The sequence below is a fragment of the Phyllobates terribilis genome, unplaced genomic scaffold (genome assembly GCF_046119375.1).
Source record: "Phyllobates terribilis strain yellow unplaced genomic scaffold, ASM4611937v1 Scaffold_1__5_contigs__length_1240528914, whole genome shotgun sequence".
Taxonomy (NCBI): Eukaryota; Metazoa; Chordata; class Amphibia; order Anura; family Dendrobatidae; genus Phyllobates; species Phyllobates terribilis.
In genome coordinates, this window is record NW_027362761.1 from 1,166,588,261 (window position 1) to 1,166,604,313 (window position 16,053).

The following is a 16,053-nucleotide window of genomic DNA, read 5'->3' on the forward strand; positions in this document are numbered from 1 at the left end:
ATTTCTGGTTAACCAATAAGTGTAAATACTTGATGTGGAATTCCCATTATTATAATAATTTATCACATTTCGGGTCTCTATAACACATTGTTTTCCCTTTCATTGGAAAGGAAGGATTTTAATAAAAGAAAATGAAAAGCATAAATTTGAGTATCTGCAGATGGATTTTACTTACTTGTGTGTTGCTGCAACCAGCTGCAGTTCTCATTAGATGAGTCCTTCACGCAATAAGGCGTGATGTGATATCTTTCATCCCTTCCAATGAAAACTCACATATCTGTCTTATGGATTTTATGTCAGGATTTCCTATATGTAGATGGACCTCTGGACTACAGTTGACTCACCAATTTTGGCTGAATAGGCTGACCGTATATGTTTATGGGGGGTATGTAAAGTGCCTCTGTCCATGGTTATCTAGAAACATGCTTTGAGTCAGCTACCATGACTATCAATTCCCATGGGACACCCTATAATACCTGTATTAGGATCTAGACTTACATAAGTACCCTAGATTGAGTTCTCAGAGTAGTTGCTGGCTGTTGGAGCTGGCTGGCAGGAATGGGTCAAAACCAAGAGGTACAGAGAAAGGACAAAATGGCAAGTCAGAAGAATAGTCAGTAAATGGTCCAAGATCAGAACTACCAGATCTTAGCACAGACATATGGATCTGATATAAAAGGACTTATAATTGGCAGTGGGAGACTGAGACTCAGGAGTTTAAATAGAGAGCAGCCCCGCCCAATGCTCATAGCAGGGAGAAATAGTAACTTGCCAGGACATAACCTCCAAGCTTTGAGGTGGGTGATACCACAAGTCCCTATTCTTTCCCACAGAGTAAGCTTCATAAAGACATGGTTGGACAAGTTTGGTGAGGAAGAACTTGAGTGGTTGACCTCCACTCCAACGCCTTTGGGATGAATTTGAAAGCTGAGTCTGAGTCAGATGATCTCATCCATTTAAAATGAGCATAAATCTTGAGAAAAGATTGGGGATGATCAGAGCTTTGTATAGAAGTCCAGCTCATAATTTTGGAATGGGATGTTCCAACAATTTTAAAAAAGGTGTGAGGGTCTGGTGTCCATATAAAAGGGAGGAAAAAAGGAGATTTTCCATCCCATGATGTATGGCCACCTTCTTGTACAGCATCCATCTTATTGCCAAACCTTTAGGTTTAGGTATCTATTTATCAGTAAAGAAGTTGATTTATGAAGTGTTTACTCCATAAATTTTTAATATGTAAATTAAAAACACAAGAAAGTTCTCAATATATGGTAATTAGATACAAGAATTTAAAACGCAGAAGAAAGTTATTTAATTTCCTTGACATGTTGAGCCATTGTTTTGATTAAATCCTGGTTAATCCATGGTAATCCCATTATTATAGATAGTTCTACATAAAAATATTATCAGTACAATCCCCAGAACATGACTTCAGTCTCCATCCTTCTCCTTCTTTTTGTGGAATGAGATCAATCATTAACCTGTATAAGAAGCAGATGGATTTTCCCATGAGAATCAATACCTGAGTGCTATTCATGGTAGAAAACGACCTCACCTACCACCATTACCACCACGTGTCCTCTCATTACATTCATATTTTTGGGAAACATGGACCTCATGGCGATGCGACTAGTAGTAATTTTCTGCTCATGGTCGGTGGTACATTCGATGTACTATCATTCTTTTGAAAGAGAGGAGAAATGTGTCATAGAAGACCTCCCGTCCGATATGTTGGTCACAGGTAGGGTGATATTCCTCATTATCATGTGATAATTATTCTTTATATTACATCTGTATGATATGTATACTTGATATTATTATGTTTATATATTATTTATTATACTATGTGATTGGATGTATAAGTTTAGAAAAATTTAACTTTTTTGCTCAAATTTTACAAAAGTGGCAAGGCTGGTGTCAGCACTAAGCAAAACCTGGGCAAATATCAGGTCTATTGGGCTTAACGATCCATGATGATCTGGGTAACCATACTCCATGATCGTCAACATGATAGAGAAAAAATGCTTCAGTTGTCCAAAGGTCCAGCTTAACCCCTGAGCAAGACCTAGAAAGTACAACTAGTAGGTTTAGTTGGGTGGTGTATCTGGCTCTTAATTTTGCCTTCTCTGATCTAAATGACCAGACACTTTTTTGCACATATAGATTCCAATCAATAATTTCTGAGGGCTTTTTTTTAAAGTCACTTTAACCTTTTTTGCTTAAAAAATCAATTATTCTGATAAACTGCTGGAAAGTTTGCACAGAAAAATTACATACAATCAATCTGGGGTGGGGAGGGGGCAGAAATACAATTGTGCAAAAAATTAGCAACTTTCTAAAAAGTTGCAGTTGAAGATTTAGCTGAAACCATCTGGAAACTCCAAACCCTACTCACAATAACAGACATAAAAAACAGGCGAGCGCATATAAAAAAGACTTTATAAATGGTGCAAATTCAAGCACCACTCCAGTGGATTTTTTTATTTCAGTGTTGAAGTGATGCCACTAACGTAAGTTCCCTGACCCTAGTATTATACTTACCAGCCGCTATCTTCAGCTCTGGCTCCATGCCGTCATCTTGTGACAGCAACGTCTTACTGAGCGGAAGTCAGTGGTAACGGTCACAAGCTCTCAATGTAAGTCTATGAGAGCCACATTTTCTCAACTCGTTCTGGCTCTCATAGATTTACATTGAGTTGTGCCTTCTGGATCACTCTGCAAACACTGGAGCGATCCGAAAGGTCACATCTGCTGGAGACCGACCGGTGGCACCAAGAACAGAAGACGGTGACTGGCAAGTATAATACCAGGAGCAGGGAACTTAGATTAGTGGCACCACTCCATTGGTAAAATACGGTGAAAAATGCCAAAATACAAAAAAAAAAGATGCAAATGCATTAATGAATTTAAAAACATTAACTTTTTTTCTTTTTTGGATGACCAATATAATCTTCTGTGGCTTTTTTTTCGTGACATATAAAGCTGCTGTTTATTTTTTTAACCTCTTTTTTTTACAGAATTTTTTAAAATCTTTTTTTTATTATTATGGGTACAATCATTTTAATATGTAACATGTATAATTTTGAATTGCACGGTTGCTGAGGGATTGATTTGCGGTGGCATGGACCTTGTTCTTTTTTTTCTATATTTTATTGTTTTTTTTTTGGTAATTTTTGTACATATTCTTTTTAGTCCAAAAGGACATAAAAAACTTTATGGATCATTGATAGTGACAAGCGAACTTGCTCGCCACTGCTCAATACTCGCCCGAGAATCACTGTGCTCGACAAGCTCGGTGAGTATTTCCGGGTTGCTGGGGCGGATGCTCAGGTCCCCTCCCTGCATATTTGGCGCTCTTTAGAGAGCCAATGAACATGCAGGGATTGCCTGCCATGCACTGTCATGCCGTAGCCATGTTAGTTGTGGCATTACAGTGATTGGATGGCCGCACGGCGTCATCAGGTGTATATCAGACCTGCCGCCATGCTCGTCACAGTCTACCCCAGAATCAGGCAGAGTAGTGAGAGGTGCTGCTGAGTCAGGGAGAGAATTGCTTTTTCATAGTTAGTGTAGGTATACCACAACATCTATATATATCCATCCGAACTAACAGTCCTTCTAAGGACTAATCCATCTGCACATATTCAGTGGTGATAGCAGGAGTTAGGCAGGCAGGCAGTGTATGTGGCAGACTGCAGTGCATGATACAGCACAAGAGGGTCCATTGAACGTCCTGTTAGTATAGGTATTCCACAACATATATATACATCCATCTGAACTAACAGTCCTTCTGAGGACTAATCCAGCTGCATATATTCAGTGGTGATAGCAGGAATTAGGAAGGCAGGCAGTGTATGTGGCAGACTGCAGTGCATATAGTGCAAGAGGGTCAATTGAACATCCTGTCTGCTGCTGCTGTTCTTACAGATAATTGCAGACATAGCCCCAGATATCAGGGGCCAGGGAAAAAAATTTTTGATCTTATTCCTGGTTATTTGCTTAAAAAGCAATCCAGAGAACACCATTTTTCTGCTCCATTTGCTTGTTCTCACTGCAGAATACAGCCAGATCTGTTCCATATTTCAGCGATAAAAATCCAGAAATTTAAACTGGACGTGGAAAATATTGCCTCCTATTCCATTCTGTTGTAGTGTGTTGGTCAAGCTATTCACACTAGGTGTCTGTGAAGAATAGTATTAGCAAATTACAGGCCTGCTATTTAAAACTGTGGTTCTCTGTCAGACATAACACCTATAAGAGTATTCCAAAATCAGCCATTTCTTCCATTTTCATTCCGTTGCAGTGTGTCGGTCAAGCTATTCACACTAGGTGTCTGTGAAGAATAGTATTAGCAAATTACAGGTCTGCTATTTAAAACCGTGGTTCTCTGTCAGACATAACACCTATCAGAGTATTCCAAAATCAGCCATTTCTTCCATTTTCATTCCGTTGCAGTGTGTTGGTCAAGCTATTCACACTAGGTGTCTGTGAAGGATAGTATTAGCAAATTACAGGTCTGCTATTTAAAACCGTGGTTCTCTGTCAGACATAACACCTATCAGAGTATTCCAAAATCAGCCATTTCTTCCATTTTCATTCCGTTGCAGTGTGTTGGTCAAGCTATTCACACTAGGTGTCTGTGAAGGATAGTTTTAGCAAATTACAGGCCTGCTATTTAAAACCGTGGTTCTCTGTCAGACATAACACCTATAAGAGTGTTCCAAAATCAGCCATTTCTCATCAATGTGGAAAATATTGTCCTCCATTAAAAATGGGCAAGGTGCGTGGCAAGGGACGGGGAAGTGGACGTGATGGTGATGGTGCATGCAGAGGCTGAGACCGTGGGCAAGCTGAAATTGGCCCACAACAAACATCCACATCTTGTCGCTCGACCTTCCTGTCCCAATTAATACGGGACAGCAGAACACCACTATTGAACACAGAGCAGTGTGAAAAGGTTATTGGTTACATAACAGTGTGGTAGTCAGATAGTGTAGATAATTCCTGGCCTGTGTACATCTGCAACCGCTGGTGCAGCACATTTTTGGTGTTCTTCTGCAAGTACTGAGATTCTGACAAAAACAGAGGGCCCATGCCATACAATAGTGCTGTGCACCGCTGGTATAGAGCTCCATGTATCAGAATACCTTGAATCTTTTTTTGCACTTGCTAATGTGATCAAGCAAGCGCAGTGCACCTTTTCATTTAGTGGGGTTGAAATTGTGCTCTGCACAGTCTGCAGAGCTTCTTATTGCAGAGCACAAAATCTGTTGTTTTTTTCTGTTGCTATTGTGATATTGAAAGCTGTGTGCACTAAAGTTTTTTTTAGTGTCAGATACTATTTTAGTGGAGTTGAACTTCAGGTGGTTTCAGAGTAAAAAAATAAATTTTTTCTCTTGCTACACCCAGTCCAAAAAATATTTTTTTCCTGTGCCAAAAGTCATACAGTGCTATAAGCCAGCTACTACGTCAGTGGCGGTCAAAGTCAGCTGGACGCAGAGCTTATGCAGAGTAACCCAAAAATATTTTTTGCTCTGAGTAAAGTGATACAGCTGGCTAGATCTGAGTTTGAAATATTTTGGAGCATATACAGTATTCTATGTCATACTGGCCTCATTCACATTCAAAAAAAAATTTCTTCTGTTCCTAAAGTAATACAGCAGGGGACATCTCAGTTTGAAATTGTTTGGCGAATATCTCGTAGGTTTTATCGGCCTCATGCACACTAACAAATTTCTTTTGTCTGTTAGTAACGTTATATGGCAGGCCATATCTTACCTTGTCATTTAGTGTCGCTGAAATTTACGTGTGTGCTGAGCTATTGCACAGGAAAAAAACATGTTTTTCTTTAGTTAATTGCGTGCTCCTACCACTGTATCTGACCAACATGAGTGGGAAAAAGAGAGGGCGTGGTGGAAGGGGGAATAGGCTTGGTGTTCAAGGTGTACGTGGGGTACGTGGTAATGTTAGTGAAAGCACTAGTGAACCAACCCAAACAGGTCCTATCCAAAGATAACTGACAACTTATGTTAGTGGACGGCCTACTGCACTCCCTTCCTTTGGCAGCCGCTCAGCGATACGCCTTGTTGATAAGGCCCAAAAAGAGCAGGTGCTCCAGTGGATGGCACCAGGTGCTTCCAGTGGCCTCTCCTCTTCTTCCTCCACCTCAACATCACACGCAGTACAGTCCACAGAGGTGGCACCCCAATTACCCATGCTTCCCCCCACGTCACAACTGGCCAACTGCCCAACTGACTGTAGCGAACCACAGATGGGTGAGTCTGTAGAACGCTTCACCCATTCTACACTATGGGCATCAGAAGTGTACTCCAAACAGTCACAGAGTCAAGGGAGGAAAGCATCTGCACCGATGCCCAAAATTTTTTTAGTCTGGATTCAGGGCAGGACGAAGTAGGGTCCGAGCAGGTTCCTGACCCTCGTCACCAGACGTTAACCGCAGGGGAGGGAGGTGATCCCGATGAGACTCAGATACCTGAGGCTCATGCGGACTGTTCTGTGCAGTCAGGGCAACAAGAGAAGAGGGGTCACTCTGAGGGCGAGGAATGGGATAACACATTTGATGATGACGAGGTTGAAGATCCTACTTCGTGTGAACCCAGATTCACACAGCCGAGCTGCTCATCTGAGGAGGTGGAGGAGGAAGACGAGGAGTTTACATTTCGCCCTATGGCATAGACATGGAGAGATGCAAGCACGAGGAGCACTGCATGCTTAGCCACAACCTTGGCTGTGGCCAGCAGCGGTCATGGGCTCGCAGGGGCAGCAAGGGTTGCCTAGCATGGGCCTTTTTTGTCACTGCAAAGTATGAGCCAACTCATGTTACCTGCAAACTTTGCGATAAAAAACTCAGTAGAGGGAAAAACTGCAATAATTTGACTACTACATGCATGAACGTTCACATGCTCAAACAACATTCTTTATGCTGGGAATCTTACTGCTCTGAAATGCAGACCAGAGGACCTCAACAACCATCTGCTGCCCCATCAAATGCATCCACTGCTTCTTCCTCCTCCTCTGTTACTATGCCAAGTATTGTCACGCAGGTCTCCCATCGCAGAAAGTACAGTTCTTTACCCACACCAGTCAGGCTGAGTGACAGCCCGTCAGTTGTAACGGAAGCGGACACGCCTGCTGTGTTTGTTTCACCAAGCACACCGCATGTTTCTCAATCCACCGTAACATCTGCACCTCACACACGCTCCACCAGTTTTTCTGGTTCACCATACTCTGCCCTCTCTCAGCACCTTAGCCAGCCCTCGGTCCCACAGTTGTGGTCATGTAAAAGATTGTTTCATCCTACGCATGACAAAGTTAAGAGGTTAAACTCCACCATCTCCAATCTGTTGGCAACGGAAATGCTGCCTTTCTGCCTGGTAGATACAGACGGTTTCCGAAAACTGATGGCCGTCGCAGTCCCCCAGTACCAGTTGATCATTACTTCTCTAAGAAAGCTGTACCTGCGCTACACCACCATGTCGCAGACAACATCACCCGTTCCTTGTCTAAATCTACGTGTGCCAGGGTGCATTTTACCACAGACACCTGGATGAGTAAGCATGGCCAAGGGCGTTACATCTCACTGACTGGGTGACTCTGGTAGCTGTGGGGGCAGGCGGGGAAGGGGCTGCTCCACAAATCTTGGAATCTCCAAGGCTTGTGACGCGCCCCCTGGGCCGTGGGGTACTCAGTGCCGGGCTGGTCGTTGCTAGGGGAGATGTCACAGTGGCGATGACCCGGTCTGTGGCCCAGGGCGGTCATTCAAAAGGGGGTTTTTATAGGGGATTTATGTACAAAGTTCGTGACGCCACGTGTGGTATGCGGCAAAAGGGAGCCGCCGCTGCGGAGCAGGTCCTCTGGAGCTGATGTTAGTGCAACAAAGCCGGTGTGGCTCTCCACAGGTAGAGCTTAGCTCCAGAGCAGTGTAGATGTTATAGGTGATGCTGGGAGTTTTAGTGCTGGAGTGATGGCGCAGATAATAATCACAGAGACGGTGAAGTGCAGTCCTAAGGGTCTTTACTCACGGTTATTGCAGTCCAAGTTACAGGTACCAATGTAACTTCCCTCGTCGTGCTGCGCTTACTCAGGGAGGGGTTCAGTCCACCCCCAGATATCTCCAGAGTACTTAGCGGGATCCCCTTCTGTGTGTTCTTTCTCTGGCCGTTTCCCTGCACCTCATACCAAGTGTCCCAATCCGGTACCTGCGGGCCTTGTCAGGTGACATCTGTTCGGTCCCCTGGGTCCTCTATAGTTACCTTCTTGGTGAGACTGATATGGACTGTTGGCTGCAGGACTTGAAATACTGCAGCCTCCAATTTCTAGTTGAGAGATAAAAGTGCTCTGCTAGTTGAGGGACCGGTCCCCTTTGTATGGCCTGACCCCTCCACCTCCTGGTAGATTCGGGTGTATGGGTGGCCTCCAGCACTGCCTGTACCCCTGGGGTCCCTTCCTCGTTCCTGGAGCCCTTCCTGCTCCTCTCTTTCTCCTTCAGTCCTGGGACTCTACTCAAGCCCTCCTCCTGAGCAGAGCTCCTACAGAGCTCCTGCTCCCAACTCCTCTCACTGTAGACTGATCTGAACTCTTTCCTCACCAAACAAGATGGCTTCTCTATATATACCTTCCTCTCATGTGCTCCCCTAAGCTACTTACCCACCCACACCCACTACATAGCTCCTCCCAACAGCTAGGGACCCGGGACTGTGCTCTCCCTTAGGAGCAATCTCGCCCTACCCCCACTGCGGGTATGTGTTGGATGCAGGAGTTACGGTCCCGAGCTGTACTCCTTCCTTACCTGAGAGTGAGATACCACACCTCTGGATGAGATGCAGTACCTCTGTGGTGACCGAACCCTCAGGGGCGCCACATACCCCCCTGGTAAAACACAGCACGTCCGCGGGCTGGAACAGAGTAAAAACAGGGTATGTTACAGACATGCAAATTTTTAGATGCATCACATAGAAGATCATAAACATAACATCTTTTCTTCCCTTTATGGGAGGCACTTTTTCTTGAACTTTACTGGTTACGTTTTTATCAAAACATTATGAGACTTTTTAAAGAACATCTTTCTTTACACTTATAAAATATTTCTTCACATAAAACATTTTTCATATAAAACATTTGTCAACAGGTTACAGCACGATCTGCAACGGGTGTCCATTTTCTTTATCAAGGTGCAAACTAGCAAACATGAGCACGAGGGCCCCGTCCGAAAACCCTCAACGTAGGCCCTGGGCGTGGCTGCAGGGCATAGGTGATCCAGGTGTTGGACCACATCTTCGGCCACGCCAAACGGGTTTTTGTTCTGAGGTCATTCGTTGTTACATAAAACCAATAAGGGGCACTTTAAGAAGGGCAACTATTTACAGCGGAAAGTTTTTCGGTTATTCACCGTCCATAAACCAAATGTCTCTATACCCTTACCGGGTAACTAAATAAACACAAACTTTCTGTACCTTACTGGGTAACTACAGTATATACAGTTTCTGTGATTGTGACAATTTAACAGTGGAGCTCCATCCGGGGAGGAAACTCTTGGCTTTTACAGGCTGACCCAGCCGGGTCTTCAATAGTGTTGAGCCACCCCCGTAGTGTTCGAGTTCGGTTCGGTTCGTCGAACACCCGTGTGTTCGCCGAACTGTTCGTCGAACTGTTCGTCGAACACCTTCGAACACCGTTAAAACCAATGGCAGGCAAACAAAAACACATAGAAACACATAGAAAACACCTTCAAAGGTGTCCAAAAGCTGACAAACTGCTCAGAAGACACAACTAACACATGGAAAAGTGACAAGTACATATAGTCATGCGAAAAGAAAAGAGGTGGAGGAGTAAAAGGAGGGGGAGACACAGATATAGGCATGTCATGCCCTTCTAAAATCCAAAAAGTGAGAAGCCGAGACGGCCAGTCCGCTCCTGCCCGTGCCACCTCCGTGTCGCCGGGTTTGTGCCAGAGCCGCGGTGAACCCTGACGGCCAGCCCCCCTCTCCCAATACTGGTGCCTGTCCGCTGGTGGGTCGAGAGAGCCCCCCTGTGGTGGAGGCAGCTCTAAGCTTTTTCATTTAAATTGTCCCTCTAATTTGAATGAATACACTTTAAATCCATTTACAAGGATCTATTGGAGGGCAAGTCTCATGCCAGCAGCCGCGTAATTCCAGCTCCAGTAGCGTCCACTAAAGCTGCTGCAGTTAAAAAGCTTTTATAAGGATCGAGCTCGGCTGTCCACCGCAAGGCATCCTAGTGCCAGTCCCAGCCCCTATGCCTTGGGGTGCCTCCTGATGCTCTTCACTAAGTATCCCGTGGTCCCGAAGCATTTCCTTTGAAAAAATTAAGTGTCCAAACTACAGGTGGTGTAGCTTGCTTAACAGCCGGGATAATCCGCTGACTAGCAGACACTGCTACTAGGCACAAAGTATTTCCTGGGCTAGATGCAGTTAAAAATTTGTAAGTAGATACTCTCGTTGGATGCTGAGAAAGCATTCCATAGAGTCTCCTGGCACGCCATATATGATTCTCTTAAAAAGCTTGGGGTAGGGGTCTAGGGGACCCTTTTATAGCCAAAATCACGGCCCTGTATCACAATACGTCACCTAGGCTGAAGATACATGGAACTGTAGCACCGAGGGCTCGGTTGCTACAGACGTATTGCACCTCACCCAGAGGTGTGATATCTCACTCTCAGATAAGGATGGAGTGTGGATCAGGACCCGACACCTGCATGCATTACACCACATTGCCGTGGGGCAGGGCGACCAATATGCCCCTGAGATGGGCACGACAGTCCCTGTCCCTGGCTGGAGTGGGGGGAGGGAACACTGAGGAAGGGGAACCCTGCAGTGCAGGAGCAGGGAGGAAGCAGTTCCTGGGTGCATTGAGAAGGGAGTATAAAAGGTGGGCACCATCTTAGTTCAGTGCAGAGAAGTCTGAGCAGAAGTGGCAGGGAGCAGGGGCTCTGCATGAGCTCTGCTCCGGAGGCGGGCCTAGTAACAGAGGCCCAGGCCTGCAAGAGGGAGAAGGAAGGAAGAGGAGCGGAGAAGGCTCCAGGAACGAGGAATGAAGGGATCCCAGGGGTGCGGACGGGCGAGTCGCCACCGCACGCCCGAATCCACCTGCGTGGAGGGGTCAGGCCAAAGGGGGAGACCGGTCCCCGAACTAGTGGAGGCAGGAAACGACCCTCAGCTAGAAACCGGAGGCTCTGACATTTTATGTGGCGCAGCCCCTTGCTCCACCCGCTAGGAAGGCACCACATAGGGTCAGGGAAACTGGCGCCAAGTTTACCAAGAGGAGGCCCGAGGCAGCCGGACAGAAGTGTTGGTAAGAAAGGCCAGACAAAGGACACACAAAGGGGGTCCTGTGAAGCGCTCCAAAGTTATCTGGGAGTTGTCTGAGCCCCTCACCTGGTGAGCACAGTACGACGTGGGCAGCCGTTACCTGCAGACGTGGTCTGGATAATAAGAACTGTGAGTAAAGGCCCTGAACTGCATCACTGACTCCGTGTCGTTACTGCTGCTGCCCTGCACCATCACCCCCATCCTCCGCATACACTGCCCTGAGGCTATACTCCTCCCGTGGGGAGTTATGCTACGCTCTGCTGCACCCACAACACCAGCCTTAGCGGTCTGCCCTGTAGCGGCGGTTCACTCTGACCGCAATCCACGGGTGGCGTAGTCGGACATTTAAACATCAAAACCACATAAATAGTTCCGCCACTGGTTTGACCGCCCTGAGCCACGGAACCGGATCGCCGCCACGAAGACTACAACCACCAGCATCCACCAAAAAGGGTCCGGCTCCGGGTGTCCCAAGGCCCAGGGGGTGCGTCAGAACATTTTCATCACCTTTCACAATCACCAATGGGACAAGGCAGGGATGTCCTCTGTCCCCTCTCTTATACATCCTAGTGACGGAGCACCTGCTCTCATCAATTCGCCATAACCCCAATATTAGGTGGATTGAGGTGGGAGGCACCGAGTACAAGTGCTCTCTATTTGCTGATGATGTCCTAGTATATATCACTCAATCACATATATCCATCCCTGCTGTTATGGCTGAAATAGATCACTTTGTTACATGGTAAAATTTTAAAATCAATGCAGCGAAGTCTGAGGCCCTCGATGTCTCCCTCCCTAAATCCATATAGGATTCCATCCAGTCCAACTTTCCCTTTGCCTGGCCCTCACAGGGTATCAAATACTTAGGAATTCCTATTCATAGAGACCTCTCCCATCTATGTTATCTTAATTTTGGGCCCTTTATTGAACAATTCCATACAGACCACGGTTGGCAAGTTAGAACTGTAAGATTCACTACGTGAACCGCTGGTGTTTTGTGGAAAAGCACATGTACACCGCGTTCCAAATTATTATGCAAAAAGTGTTTAGGAGTGATAAGGGAAGAATTTGTTTGTTTGTCAGTTAAACTCATTGATGGTGATGTGTGTCAGGGCTCTTTATATCACTGTAAGCAATTGCAGACACCTGTGCTAATTAGTTTGGCAGGTGTGTCCAATGAAAGGCAAGACTACTTAAGAAGGCTCTCTCACATTATTAAGCAGCCTACATTTTCTGCCAAAATGGGAAAGAAAAAGGATGTGTCGGCTGCTGAGAAGCAACAAATTGTGGAGTGTTTAGGTCAAGGCATGACTACAATCAACATTGTGCGATGATCAGGATGAAGTGTCTTGGCAATCAAGAAGTATGTAGCTGATTCACAGTACACACGTGTGCGTGCTGATAAGGGCAAATTGAGGACTCTTTCCTACAGGCAATTACGTCAGGTTGAAAGAGCAGCGGCAAAAAAGCCTTGTCATAGCAGCAGACAAGTTCTTGAAGCTGCTTGTGCCTCCAACGTCCCCCGAACAACAAGATGCAGGGTCCTTCAGAGGTTTGCAGCTGTGCATACGCCATCCTGTCGACCTCCTCTATCCACTTCACACAAGCAGAAACGGCTCCAGTGGGCCAAACATTACATGAAGACTGATTTCAAAACTGTTTTGTTCACGGATGAGTGCCGTGCAGCGCTCGATGGTCCAGATGAATGGAGTGGAGGATGGCTGGTTGATGGACACCCCACGCAAACACGGCTACAGCGCCAACAAGGAGGAGGTGGAGTAATGTTTTGGGCTGGAATCATGGGGAGAGAGATTGTCGGCCCCTTTAGGATCCCTGAAGGCGCTAAAGATGAACTCCATAATGTATGTGGATTTTCTCAAACAGCACTTCCTGCCATGGTTCAAGAAGAAGAACCGTGTATTTCACAGCAAGATCATTTTTCTGCATGATAATGCACCATCTCATGCTGCACATAAAACATCTGCATCTCTGGCTGATATGGGCATAAAAGGGGACAAACTTATGGTGTGACCCCCATGCTCCCCTGACCTCTACCTCATTCAGAACCTTTGGAGCATCATTAAAAGGAGTGTCTATGATGGCGGGAGGCAGTTCACATCTAAGCAACAGCTCTGGGAGGGTATTCTGTCCTCATGCAAAACAATTGAAGCAGAAACCATCCAAAACCTGACAAATTCAATGGACGAGAGAGTTCAGAAGCTCCTTTCGAACAAGGGGTCCTATGTGAAAATGTAACATCACCTAGAATAAAGTTTTGAGTTGAAAACTGTTTGATTTCAGTTTCTAACAACCTGCTAATGCTTATAATTTCAAAAATGACCATTTTTTTGGTCTTTATTAAAATGAAAAGGTTGATCGAAAAGTTTGGGGGATCTAAGAGTGTGGCAACCCAGTAGTCATGATTACTTCGAATTCTGACAATATGAGGGTCATGCTGCAGGTAGTGCAGCAAGAAGGCACTTATGTGTCTTGCGCATCTCGGAGCCCCAAAATTATTTTCCGGGCTAGATGCAGCTAAAAATTATTTTTAATTTTAAATCTGGTGAAGCTTATTATAGATGGCCTAATAGGATCAGTGCTGCACACTGCTACAAAGCCCAAATTATTTTCCAGTCAAGATACAGATAAACATGATTAGCAATTTGAAAGCTTAAAACGGTTGGTAGGGTGATTTTAACCAATCATCAAGCTTTTACTCTCCCCAGGATGACACAGGGGTAGAAAAGTCATTTCGGATCCATGATTTGTTCATCTTTATGAACGTGAGTCTGTCTACATTATCAGTGGAGAGCCGCGTGCGCTTATCTGTCAGCACACCACCAGCAGCGCTGAACACACGTTCAGACAGAACGCTGGCTGCGGGGCATGACAAGATCTCCAAGGCGTAAGTGGCTAGCTCCGGCCATTTATCCAGATTGGAAGCCCAAAAAGAGCAAGGGTCCAGTGACACAGTCGTGGCTTCAATGTTTACTTGGAGATACTCCTGTACCATCGTCTCTAGGCGTTGACTATGTGTCAGACTTCTTGTCTCCTGTGGCCTTGCAAAGGATGGGCTAAAAAAGTGGTGAAATGATTCCGCAAAATTGATGTTACCAGCAGATACTGTGGTTCTGTTACGGTTTGAGTGCTGAACACTTGACGGTCCCACGGTTGGCAAGTTGGAACTGTGAGATTCACTACGTGCACCACTGGTATTTTGTGGAAAAGCACATGTAAGATTCTGCAACAGTCTTTGCTGATACTCCTGCATGCGTGCATCCCTTTCTATGGCAGGAATAATTTCTGCAAATTTACTTTTGTACCGGGGATCTAACAGTGTGGCAACCCAGTAGTCAGGATTATTTCTAATTCTCACAATTCGAGGGTCATGTTGCAGGTAGTGCAGCAAGAAGGCACTCATGTGTGTTGCGCATCCAGGAGCACCAAGTCCCTGTTGTGTTGGTGGCGAGGTAACAATCATGCTTCCTTCCTCTGTCCTCTCCCCCCAACCTCGCACAACAGAAATGTGATCAAGGTCTCCCTCATCTGATGAGTCTTCCATCAGTTCGTCCTCCACTTCTTCCTGGGCTCCTGCACCTTCCTCACTAGTTTGGCTGCTACCATGCGCCCTGGTAAAATCATCTCCCCCACCCTCACATGCCTGCCGCCCTGGTGCTGCCGACCGTCTGGACCTTGCAGATGTTAGCCCTTCCGCATACAACTCCTCCTCCTCTACTTCCTCCACCTCCTCTTGTGCCACCACCTGACTCCGAATTCTGTTTAACATGTGCTCCAGCATGTAAATCACCGGAATAGTCATGCTGATAATGGCATCGTCAGCACTAAACATCTTCGTCGCCATTTCAAAACTGTGCAGAAGGGTGCATAGGTCCCTGATCTGAGACCACTCCTCCAGCGTGATTTGCCCCACCTCTGAATCTCGTTGGCCCAGGCTATACGTCAGAACGTATTGCACCAGGGCTTGTCGGTGCTGCCACAGTCGCTGCAACATGTGCAGAGTTGAATTCCACCGGGTAGGCACATCGCATTTTAGCCGGTGAAGTGGCAGGCCCAACGACTTCTGTAGAGATGTAAGTCGCTGAGCTGCGGGATGCGAACGGCGGAAGTGAGCACACAGCGACCGTGCCCTCTGCAGAAGGCCATCTAGTCTGGGATAGTGGGCTAAAAATTGCTGGACAACCAGGTTCAACACGTGAGCCATACAAGGCACGTGTGTGACATTGCCCCGGCGAAGGGCCGCACCCAGGTTTGCAGCATTGTCGCACACGGCCTTCCCTGGTTTCAGGTCCAGTGGAGACAACCATTCATGAAATTGGTTCTCCAGAGCTGACCACAACTCCTCAGCTGTGTGACTCACATTTCCCAGACATTTCAATGTAAAAACCGCCTGATGACGTTGAGCCCTACTGCCAGCATAGTAAGGAGGTGTGCAGGATCCCTTCTGCGCAGTTAGAAAGCTTGTGGCATGACCAGTCAGGCTTTGGGTGCAGGTGGAAGACCGAGAGGAGGTTGAGGAGGCAGAAGCAGTGGAGGAAAAATGACATAAAGAGGATTGACGCACAACTCGTGGGGACGGCAAGACTTGGACAGCAGCCCCTTGTTCTGCTGTCACCATAGTTACCCAGTGCCCAGTCAGCGACATGTAACGCCCCTGTCCATGCCTACTCGTCCAAGTGTCTGTGGT

The 16,053-nt window shown here is 46.2% G+C and overlaps 1 protein-coding gene across 1 annotated transcript in view; it reads left to right on the forward strand.

The window, feature by feature from the left end:
* Positions 1-1,523: 1,523 nt before the first annotated feature.
* LOC141172942 (transmembrane emp24 domain-containing protein 11-like) overlaps positions 1,524-16,053 on the forward strand; it is a 60,275-nt gene continuing 45,745 nt past the window's right edge. The window contains exon 1 of the mRNA XM_073657562.1: positions 1,524-1,741. Coding sequence (XP_073513663.1) covers positions 1,609-1,741 — 133 coding nt within the window. The 5' untranslated portion in view covers positions 1,524-1,608. The remainder of the gene's footprint in view (positions 1,742-16,053) is intronic.